The 12,406-nt window shown below is 34.3% G+C and overlaps 1 protein-coding gene across 4 annotated transcripts in view; it reads right to left on the minus strand.

Annotated features, from left to right (window-relative positions):
• The window catches only part of LRCH2 (leucine rich repeats and calponin homology domain containing 2), an 81,215-nt gene that overhangs the window by 39,940 nt on the left and 28,869 nt on the right, over positions 1-12,406 (minus strand). For all 4 annotated transcript variants that reach the window (XM_032474920.1, XM_032474919.1, XM_032474918.1 and 1 more), the window contains exons 3-6: positions 11,139-11,265; positions 7,290-7,395; positions 7,070-7,206; positions 2,580-2,713 (exon numbers count right to left, since the gene is read on the minus strand). In XM_032474920.1, the coding sequence (XP_032330811.1) occupies positions 2,580-2,713; positions 7,070-7,206; positions 7,290-7,395; positions 11,139-11,265 (504 nt within the window). The remainder of the gene's footprint in view (positions 1-2,579; positions 2,714-7,069; positions 7,207-7,289; positions 7,396-11,138; positions 11,266-12,406) is intronic.

Here is a 12,406-nt window from a genome sequence, read left to right on the forward strand (position 1 = left end):
GGATTAAATAACTTACACAAGGCCACAGAGGAATTACGAGGTTAAACCATGATTAGAATCAAAATCCATCTGACTCCACTGCACAATAATACACCCATGTACTATATTAAAATACACTGGTGTGTTTGTAATAGATGACAATGATAATAATAAGCTATTTGTTGAGGAATTATTATGGGTAAGACATTGTGTTAAGTACCCCATATACATTATTTTGTTTAATCTTGACAGCATCCATATGATTATTTTCCTTTTCACATATAAGAAAGCTGAGGGCCAGCGATGTGACACAAGGACATACAGTTATTAAGATTTGGAGAAGAGCTTCACAGGTATACCATGTCTGACTCCAAAAGCTGATGATAAGCATACTTACTGTAATGCTTATCTATGTAGAATAAAGAGTTTACGAAGTAGTCGAGGCATGCAAGAGTATTCTAATAAGAACCATATAGCCAAGGACATGAGTGTGAAACTAGAAAGTACATATGAGAACTTTCTAAGTAATTCAATACTGGCTGTGGGTAAGATTAGCACACCCAAGAGCCAACTCATAAATAAACTCTACTGACCTGCACTGTCCAGTACAGAAGCCACTGGCCATATATAGTCACTGAGCATTTAAAATGTAACTAGCCCAAAGTGAGACATGCTATAGATGTAAAATACACACTAGATTTCAAAGATTTAAAAGGAAGAAAACGAATATGAAATAACTCACTAATTTTTATATTTAATTATATGTTGAAATGACTTAATATATTGGGTTAAATAACATGTATTATTAAAATCAATTTCACCTGTTTATTGCTTTTTTAATGGGTAGGAAAATTTTAAATACTTATGTGGCTCATACTGCATTTCTATCCGTCAGCACTGGTAGAGACCATCTCCAAAATACATATCAACTCTGTCCACTCCTTTTCATCTCACTGCAATAATGCTCAATCTCTTGGCAGTACCACAACAACTTAACTCTGTGCTTCTACTCTTGTTTACTTCCAATCTATTCTCTCTATAAGATCCAAAATAGTTTTTTTTAACATATTTCAAATCATGTTATTCCCTGCTTATAACTGCCCAATGACTTTCTATTGTACTTTAAGTAAAACTCAACTCCTTATCACAGCCTCCAAAGACCCCACACGGACTTAAGCCATGACTACCTCTCCAAAATGAACTTGTACCACGATGCTGACTTCCTTTCAGTTTTTTTTTTTTTTTAACACACCAAGTTTCTTCCTAGCTTAAGGTTTTTGCACATGTCATTCATTCTGAAATGCTCTTCCCCTCCCTCTTTACACAGCAGGCTTTGCTCCTTTCAGATCCTGATTTAAAACCTCACCTTCCCAAAGACACATTCCCTGACCATACTTCTGAAACAATCCCTTTTCCTTCAAAGCATTCATCACAATTTGAAATTATACATGTATGTGTGGTGTGTGTGTATTTTCTTGCTTTGTTTACTGACTGACTCCTCCTCTGCTAGCATGTGCGCTCCACGAGGGTCAAGACCAATGTGTATGCCATTCAACAAAACATACCCTGAACCTACCAGTAGACACTCAACTGATATTTGCGAAATAAATGAATGCCTAATATAATGAATGCTGTTACTAAAGTAAATTAATTTTTAAATAAATATAAAGCAGAGTAATAGAGATTAGTATATGAATTAAGTCTAATTTTTATAGAATTGCGTGGTCTACTATCATTCATAATATTAAACAAAATAATCTTTAGTAACTAAATTTAATGTTCAGATATTTAATTCTACTAAGGCAACAGAAATATTAAAAAAAAAAAAAGTCCTATTTGGGAATTCAACAACTTGTACTGTTAACAACAGTGCTTACTACACTGCCATTCCAAGTAGTCTAAACTATGTCATAAATACAATGGCAAGCCTTTAAATATTTTAAGCAGGAGCATAGTCTCCCTTTCTGTAGTCTCATCCAACTTCAAATTATTTTCCTTACTACTGGATGGAATTATGTTTTCATAAAATCTTTCAGATCAACCTACATCTCAAAAGGATGAATTAAAAACAGACCATTAAATCTAACATCTCAAAATCTCACAAGGAGAAAAACACCAGTATCATATAGAACACCAATGATAAATCGTTTTTGATCCAGACATAAAGAACATGAAGGTGAAAGGTAACCCCACATGTCTTGCTCTTCCACTAACCTCAGTTCAAAGTCAAATTCTACTTGTTATTACAAATGTACAATAGAGTGATCGCAGGACTGAATTAACAGTTGTCAAGTGCTGAGAAATTATAGTGTTTCTGCATTATAATGTCAAATGTTTACATTTTACTATTAAAAGCTTTAATAATACATTTTCTGAGAAAATTCCAAATTTATCCTAATATACCAGAAGTTCATTGTATGATGGTGATATTTCATTTCAGCCAATTACTGACTTTTTTATTTGTTTGTTTTTCAATTACTGATTTTAACGCTAGGCCAATCAGCCTAAATATATTCAGTACATTCAAGATTAATCAATATCTTTTATAGAAAGAGAAGGCATAATCATGATGAAATGAGACTGTCAGAATATTACATTACCTGTCTGTGAGAGGCTGGGAGGGCATTCTTTTACTCAATGATGGAAGATCCAGAGAATCTGGTTTCTTATCCATTCTACAACATGCTTGGATATTTAAGTATTTAAATATGTGTACTTTACCCTTTAAACATATCTGTCAATAAACAACAGAAAAAGATTAAATTATATAGGTCCAAATATAAATGTCATCTACCAATTTATTTTTACATTTTAATGACCTCTAATTATTCTGAGACACCACAATCACAATAGATACTTTGCATATTTAAATAACCTGTACTTCTGATTCCAGTTGAAAAATAACTGACAACACTGACACCAACTAAAATTCTACTATGGTCTCTGTTCTTATTAGAAAAAATAAGTTCATTTTTCTGTATTTCACTAAAGTATTTTTGTTAAAAGAACAATGTACAAACCACTAAACAATATAAAACTTACAATTCATGAAACTTGCCTTAAAAAAAAAAGCAAAGAGATAAAAAACAAAAGAAATTTTAAAATAAAAAATAAATAAAAATGAACAAACAAAAAAAAAACAAAAAGCAAAAAGAAATATATTCATTGTAGTGGTGAGAAAAGAAAAAAAAATCCATGTAATTCTTAAAAGTAATCTCATCAGAACCACTAAGTCGTTTGGTCTAAACACTAGAAGAAAGCTAATCAAAAGAATCTAAATACAGGAAAAATGAGTTTGTTCAAAGGTGTGACAGCAGGTCAGTTAGAATGAAACAAGTTTTTGAACACTCAATTCAACTAAGATAATATCCTGAAAGTTATTTTCATTGGTGATAAAGAAAAGGATTAATGGGGAAAAAAATACTATGTGAAAGAAAATACTCTACATAAAAAAGATAGACAATGAGCAGTAGGGAAACAAAAAGCCAGCTTTCCAAAGGTTAACTGCAGTCACCGTGTTATCAAATAAATATTTCTTAAAAACTAGAATTAAAAATGTTTTATTTTATGGCCTAACATAACTGAGCAACACATACAAAAAGAATCAACAAAGAAAGCAGTAGGAAAAGTACATTAAAATGTAATTATCATCCCAGGTATAAAGAAGAATGTTTGTTAGCTAAATCTAATAGGTAGCAGATCTGATCTGACCATTAAAAAATTGCATTTAAAAGAAAAATTTAAAACTTTTGAGCTATTAGAATATAAATACATTACCAATAAAATGTATCCTATTAAAACAATTATGGTTCATTACCGAATTAAATGCTGGTAAATTATTTTCTTTTGTAAACTTAATTTATATCATAATAATTCATGTATATAGTTTTAAAAATCAAAGAGAATTCTAAAACTGTTGACAAAAAGTTAATTCCCCCATTTCACCTCTTTCAATCTTAAGATGCAGTCCCCATATTCAAATCTTTTACTTGGCTTCTGCTATATACCTTCATGTTTATAAATAATATGCTTCAGGTGCTTTTTTAATTTTTCAATTATAGATTTTATTTATTGAGGTCTTACTAAGCAAGATGAGAACTTAGATTTCTCATATCACCACAACTACCATCCCATATCATTAACACCACCACTACCATCCTCCCATCGCCAATCCTCATCAACTCATATAAACATACTTCTTCAGAAGCATAGCATAGTTGTTAGAGGATGGACTCTGGAGTCTGACTACCTTGGTTTGAAGCCAAGGATGCTAGCCATGTGACCTTGGACAAGTCACTAAACATCTATGCCTCTGTTTCCTCCTACATAAAATGGGGTATAATGACAGTACTTGTTTATAGGGTTGCTATAAGAAAAGAGTTAATGCATAGTGCCTGGAGCATGGTAAGTGCTATATAAATCTTTGCTATTATTGTAAGTAGGTCATAATTTTTCATTAAATCAAAATCTCATATTTATATTATGACCAAGAAAATATTCACAGATGAACTACATAAGTTAGTGAGATTACATTTCTTTTCTCATGTAAGTTTTTGTTTTTCCTGAAGTGACTAATTGCCCCATTTTTCCCTTTGCATAATCTTCTGTATGCCTATTACTAATTCATTCCTGACTCTGACAGAACTGTAAAACATCTCTCTCCATATTGATAAACACATCACCTATCAGTTTCTTTCTTCTTTTTCTATTTTCTTTTTGGAGACAATCCCCCATTCCAAACTGACTGGTTGCTCTCTAGGTCTATGCATACCTGTCAATCTTGGACATGAAGAATTCTTCTTTCTTAATCGACTCCCTCATTCTCATATAGGACCCCTCTGCTAGCTTCCTAATAAAGGGTGCAGGAGGCTAAAATTTCTGAGAACTTGCATGTTTGAAACTGTCTTTTTCCTACCTTACATTTGACTGATAGTTTGAGTGTATAAAGTAGGAAATACTCCCTCAGTCTTTGACTGCATCATTCTAACAACTTCCAGCTTTCCACACTGCTACTGAGAAGTCATTCTGATTACCACTGCTATGAATGTGACCCATTTTGTTTCAATGGAAGCCTCTCAGTGCTTTGGTCTCTGCCTTTCATGTTAGAGATTATTTCTGCAATGTCTAGTGATCCGTGGCTGTCTGTTTATTTTCAAAAGTGAAACAATAAGAAGTCAAATGAAAGCTCTGTATGTGAGATGGAAGTTTATAAATAGTGAGCCTCACTGTCTAGTGATCAGACAGGGACTACACAGTTCATCAGGGGACTGCCAATGATCAGTGTATCTATAGGGTTTTTTTCTCCTAGTTCAATCAACCAAGAGAGAAATCCACCAATCCTGCCTGAGATATATAAGACAGGCTGCAAGCACTCTGGGAGCCAAGCAAGAGAAGTCTACTGAAGGGTCCCAACATTCAGTGTGTACGCATTCAGTTTTCAGTATGGGATCTCAAACCTGCCCATAACTATACCTGGAGTCCTCGACTCTGGCTGAGTCTCTCTACAGCTATGCTGTTCAATACAGTAGCCACTAGCTACATGTGGCTATTTCAATTTAAATTTAACCTAAATAAAACTAAAAATTCAATTCTTCAGTCACACTATATACTTTCAAGTACTCAATAGCCACCTGTGGCTACCATAGTGGACAGTGAAGATACAGAACATTTCCATCACCACAGAAAGTGCTAGCAGACAGAGCTACTTTAGAGTAAACTCCAGGCGTATGCTGAGGCAAGGAGCAATACTCATTTGGCTACTAAGCTGAAGAAAGGAATCTGAGAAAATCTACCTACTTCTCAGAGTCAACCCTAGGCTTCTGCTAAGGCAAGTGAGGGGAAGCCATGCGGCTGCAGAGCTAAGGGCAAGAATCTGAGAGTGTAAATCTTATACCTGTAGTGTCCAATATGTTAACCGCTAGTCATGCAAAGCTATTTAAATTTCAATTAATCAAAATAAAATTAAATTGCAATTGTGATTCTTTAGCTGCACTAACCATATTTCAAGTACTCAGTAGCTACACATGGCAAGTGGCTATGGTATGGGACATCACAGATTATGGAACATTCCCATCATCCAGAAAGTTCTACTGGATAGCACAGCCTTAGATATTGTAACAGACCTTCATGTTTTCAGTCTTTCATCCCTATATTCAGAATTACGTGTTTCCTCCAATAATCAACGAAGAAATACTCAAGACATCACCAGATTTAACACAGTAAAATCAATTTGCTTCTTTTTGCCTTCTCCTATAGCAGACACAAGTTTCAGCTTTCCTCATCCTACTAAAGCAGCTACTATCAGGATCCCAGCCAGTTTTTATTTGAATTTAGAAAAGGTACCTCCTTTGCAATGAGTGGAATGTACCCTTGTAGGAAGAAAAAGGTAACCCATCTTCTGGATGTATACAAACCCAGTGCCAGGACACACAGCCTGGAAGTAGAGTTCAGGCTGGCACTTCACTACCATGTGCCTCCTCAGCCAGATACTCCTGTCCAGTGCAAGTAGAAACCCTAATCACCACTATTCCACCTATTTTCCATTTTCCAAAATTCTGTTGCCATCCCTCCCTTCCTGTCCTCTTCTCTGTCATTCTTTGTCCTTATGGGCTTAGAGCACAGTGCATTCCTTTGCTACCACTTTAGTGGATTCCACATGGATTTAGTCCTCAAACTAAAAGTGTAGATTAATACTTTTCCACTTGTATCTTGTTCTTTCTCTTATGATCCCACCTATCAGTGCTAAAAATGTGTTCCAATCAATCACACAATAAATCTCAAGTAGATATATACCTGAGTAGGACAGAAGCAGAGAGACTCCATAGTCTATCCTTTCAAAATAACATAGACAACCAGAACCATCAGTTCACAAGCAGGAAGTTGATGTCTGTGTTTTCTAAATCCTGTTCTCTAGAAGCTAGGCTAAAACACCTACCAAGGTGAAAAAAGTCACTTCTCAGAAAAACTGTTTTAGACAACAATAATACCTCAAAATCAAACTGACTCCTAATTCTGATGTTTTTTGGCTTACCAGTAACATATAATTCTGAATAAAAATATAAGAAATAAGTATCATTTTTTTATTACAAACCTGTGCTGGTGGTACTTGCAATGGATTGTTATCCAAAATTATTACTTGTAAATGATGCAGCTTCCTGTAACAAACTGGAATTTCGGTCACTTTATTACAAGAGAAATCCAGCTTGACTAAGGGAAGATCTCCTAATTCTGTTCAGAAATGAAAAATAATTAAATTAAATTTTACATAGTTACTCTCTTATTCATGTCAGTAGAAATAGTGAGCATCTTACCATCTGGCAACACATGAAGATTATTTCTTCTTATATTTAGCTCTCTAAGTGAATGTAATTTCCCCATTTGTTGGGGAAGAACCTGAATCTCATTGCAGCTAATATCCTATGGAAAACAAGAAAATAAAATTATAAGAAACTGAGAAATACAGATGTATTTCAATTTTTAAATTAAAGCACATGGCTAATAGCTAGCAAGTTACCTCTAATGTTGTTTCTCTAAACATGGATTATCTGGCAGATTTCTAATTATATTACATCATGAAATCAACTCAGCACAGGTAACACGAATTTTTTTTGCACAAAAATGTGAGGTTATAACTTGTACTACGTAAGTCAGCCTTTGGAAAATCTTAACTAAAGACCCCTTTCACCAACTAAAACTAGAAGTAAGGATGATCTAGGTGCTCTTCATTCAGAGGTAAAATAAAAGACAGCTATCAATTGTGATAATTTGTCAATTACAGTAGTTGTTTTGAGATACTCGGTTGGGCAGAAGCTGAGAAAGTCGAGGATTTACAGACGTGAGATGGAGAACCAAGGATCATGGTCAGAATTGATTTAACTAAATTTCTTTCTCATAGGGATACAAAATATGAGGAATTACAAACTCAAAATGTTGTGTGGCTCACATCATAACCCAAAGACATTCTAGGAGATGTAAATCAGAAATGTCTCAGGGTTAAGTTAAAATGTAAGCCCTGGTTTAAAGGTAAACAGTATACATTTCCATAATAAGAGGATAAAGAAGAGCTTAAATTAACTGTGCTCTCCTCTCCCTTCCCTTTCTTATTATCACATCAACAAAAAAGGAAAATCTGCAATAAGATCTCTCTCTGGCAGCAGTCATTCCAGACATACTGCAAATGATACTCATATTCTACTGCTACTGCCCCCAATTTCCAACTTTCAGTGGAAATGACATTAGCTTGAAGGAAGACAAATGACACATACATATATTGTTTTATGGAAAGTAAGAAAGGCAAGAGGGCAAATTCAAAAGATAAAGAATAGTAAAGAATATCTAATCATCTAACTTACAGATGATTTTAAAAATGTATCCTACATACTCCTTTCAAGCTATATCTAAGGCATCTTCATTCAACAAGTATTTACCAAATACAAACTATTTGCCAGGCATTGTTCTAGGTGCTGGGGACTCATCAATGAATAAAACAAACAAAAATTCCCACCCTCATTGCTCCTCATGCAGCTTACATTCCAGCAAGGGGAGTATATTATATAATATGCTAGAAGTTGCCAGGTGTCATGGAAAAAAAAAAAAAGAGCAGGATAAACGACAATGGCAGTGCTAGTAGTAGTGGCTGGACATGAGCAATTTAGATTGTTTCATAAAGGAGCTGATATTTGAGCAGTATTATCAGAGGTGAGAGTATGAGTCTTTCCAATATACAAGAAAGGAATATTCCAGAAAGAAGGAACAATAAACGTAAAGGCTCTTAAGGAGAGAATGCTTGACGTACTAAGAACAGGAAGGAATGCAATATAACTAGAGGGAAGTGGGCAAGGGGAAGACTAGGATGGAGGGTGGGGTTAGACTGTCTTTTACTCAGAGATGTGGGCAGGAACCAGAAACTTTTACACAGAGGTATAATATGATCTGACTTACGTTTTGACAGGATCACCTTTGCTGTTGTGTTGAGTATAGGTTATTATCTAAATGATAGGTAATAAAATTTGGGGAAAATGCCCTTTAAAATAAATAATATGGCTTCTTTCTGAAGGTGTCTAATACTGAAGATTTCTATACAGAAAACCCATAGAAATTTGATAGGTAGCTATCACATTCCAGAAGAAATAAACCCAGGCACAGGAAACTGACCCACTCACCAATGGGTACTCTACAAAACACTCTGCTGGAGATTAGAGGCTTGAGAGTATTTCCTAGGTCTAATGACAGAACTTCACTGTAGCTGGCTACCACATTCTTATAGAAGAGTGTCATGGGAAAAATGTTCCAGTGACAGGTAATACTCAAACAAATTCATTATGTGGTTTATAATCGTCAACTAGCCTTCCTAACAGAATCTATCCACTATTACTGATTTTGAGAGTTTAAAGAACAATAATTTTATAGTGTCTAATGACATAATGATTTTCTATATTTTTTAGTATTCTATTTAAAAATACTAGACTAAATCTAAAAATCCTAAATATTTTTGAAATTTCATTTATCCAAAAACTATCTCATGTAATATAATTTAGAACGTAGGGCCAAAAACTGAATGAAAAAGAAAGAAAAAGAAATTACAGAGCCATAGACTCAAAGTATAACATTTATAAAATCTTTAAAAATATTAAGTGTCCAGGTCAAAGAAAGTAATGGTCCCCTTTTATTATGAATTTGTTAGATCACATCTGGCATCTTCTGTTCAGCTGTGAGTATAACATTAAAAGAGACCTTAATAAAAAGGGATATTTTCAAGATGGAAATAGTGAAAAATAAAAAAGAATAAAGAATAGAAATATAGAAAGTATAGAAAGAAATACAAGTAATAAAGATATTTAAGCTACAGAAAAACAGGTCTGGTAAAAAACAGGTTTGGTAAATGGAAAGCAGATACACAAGAGATTACAAATATCTGAAGGAAGAAAAGATGTCACTATCCATACCTCTTCACGTGGCAGTCCTAGGACCAAGAGATAAAAATGGTAGGGATATGTATTTTAGTTCAAAGTAAGAAAGAAAACAAATAAGAGTTCTGCAAAAGAGAATTAGGGCTGCCTCAGAGACACACACAAAGATTTGTTCATCACTGAAAATATACAACTAGATGTGTCAGGGATTCCTGCATTAGGAAGTGGTTATATCTGATCACTTATACGATCACTGACAACATTAAAATTCTGTGGTTCTAAGGTATAACAATACCAAGTTCAAGAAAGTTTCCTTGCGTTCAATTGCACGTGCAGGTATTCTCTAATGAATTTTTAAAAAGACTTTCCTGAAATTTCTGTTCATTACATTCTATTTGCACATTAATTTCCCATTATAAAATTGTACATAAGTTCCTCAAGAAAACTTGTCCCTCCACACATTCAAAAGTCATACTTCTGAACAGTTTTAAAGATCTATGTATCTGGAAAGCATTACTCAAGATAAAACAGAAAACAAAAATAAACAGCACGGTATACTGTGTGAGGTAGAAGTAACAGATGTGAAAATAGCTCAATGCTTTGAAGATTTGATTATATTCCTCTCAGAGTTCAATATCCTTTAATAACTAAAATGTTATGTTCAAAGAAATTACTTTAAATTATTCCTATATTTCTATAATCAATTATATATAATGGCCTCTTTCCATTTATCTTGGTCCCGAAAGTGTTATAAAATCACATGAAGATTCTGTAACTCAATAAAAAAAAGAAAATCACATGAAGATATAGGACAGAAAAGTTATTTCTTTAATTCTACTTAATTTGCAGGCATTGTACTCTCTTCTTTTATCCCCTTTCTCTGAGGCTTTCATAAATGCTCTGTAAAACCTTAAAAAAATAAAAAAAAACCTTATCTTTTCTTGGTCTAAGACCTTTACTGCCCACGCAATGGATAGACAAATGCTCATTCGTTTCAAAAGCATTTCTTAAGATTTGTAAACAAGACTTCTGACCTCACTAGGACTGAGGAACAACCAGGCTTTTATTGTAGCTGTGAGCTAAAATCGGACATAAGCAATGGTACCTCAAAATTTTACTGAAGTGAACTTAGGCATATACCAGGTTATTTTCTTTAAATCACAGTTAAATTCCATAAAGGAATTAATCTTCTAAAATATAAAGGCATGTATTATGCATGTTATACACAATCGATGCAACTATTTTACTCACCAATTCCATTAAATCTTTTAACTTCCCGATCTCTTCTGGAATGGATACCAGTTTATTATTACTGAGGACCAAAACTTTAAGGGGAAGATCAAATAGGTATTTTGGCAATGTTGATAAAAGATTTCGACTGAAAAGAATAAGAAAGTCTCATTATGAGAAATATGTCTGAAATGTGACATGCTATGTTGAAAAAGAAGAAATCACCTCAAAAGTAAGTAAGAAGTTTTCACTAAATAATAACTATCATTTAATGAGTTTGTAACAGGCTAAAATCTTTACATGCACTCTCTCATTTAAACCTCACATTAACCCCACAAGACAGATGGTATTATTATTTCCATTATACATATTAAAAAACGAAGGTTAAAATTGGTTAAGCCCAGGCACAGCAGACCCATGATCTTGTCCTACGTACCACCAATCCTCAAAAGGCAGAATCATTCTTCTAAACTAGAGAATGCCAGAACCTTCCCCTCTGGCGTAATTTTACTGTATTCAATATCTCTGTGCCTCTAACTAGGGAAAGGCTCATGGATAAACTTGCATGTACTCTGTTCAAATTTATGAAAGAATTTAGATTATATCTTTAAAAACATGTAGTAACCCTAAGCCCTTCCCCTTTGTTACGGGTTTATGGTAGAACAGCCTACTAGCACCTTTATCTCAGTTCAAAGTTAATACAACATTCCTGTCTCTGTGGATACATTTAAATATAAGGACAATTAACATTTATTGAGTGCTTACTATGTGCCAAGCTATGTTCAGAGCACCTCATGTGAATTACCTCGACTAACCCTCACAACAAACTACTTTAGGAAGATAGATACTATCATGATGCCCATTTTACAGATGAAGAAACAGTCTAAAAGAGATTAAAAAAACTGCTCAAAGTCACAGAGCTGGTAAGTGGGAGAGCCAGGATTCAAATTCAGGCAATCTGGCTCTAGGTCCCTTACCCTCAAACTAATTTTGGTCAAGTTTATATCCCAGAGTAGACTGATCCAAATTATCCCTGCTATAGACTAAATGTGTCCTTCCCACCAAAACTATAATATTGAAACCTGATCCCCAATGTGATGGTATTTGGAGGTGGGGCCTTTGGAAGATGATCAGTGGCCTTATAAAAGAGACCCCAGAGAGCTCCCTTGCTCATTCTGCCATGTGAGGGTACAGTGAGAAGCCAGCCATCTATGAATCAGGAAGCAGGTCCTCCTGAGACACCAAACCTGCTGGCACTTCTTGATCTTGAACTTCCTAGCCTCCAGAAC

The sequence above is a fragment of the Camelus ferus genome, chromosome X (genome assembly GCF_009834535.1).
Source record: "Camelus ferus isolate YT-003-E chromosome X, BCGSAC_Cfer_1.0, whole genome shotgun sequence".
NCBI classification, from domain to species: Eukaryota; Metazoa; Chordata; class Mammalia; order Artiodactyla; family Camelidae; genus Camelus; species Camelus ferus.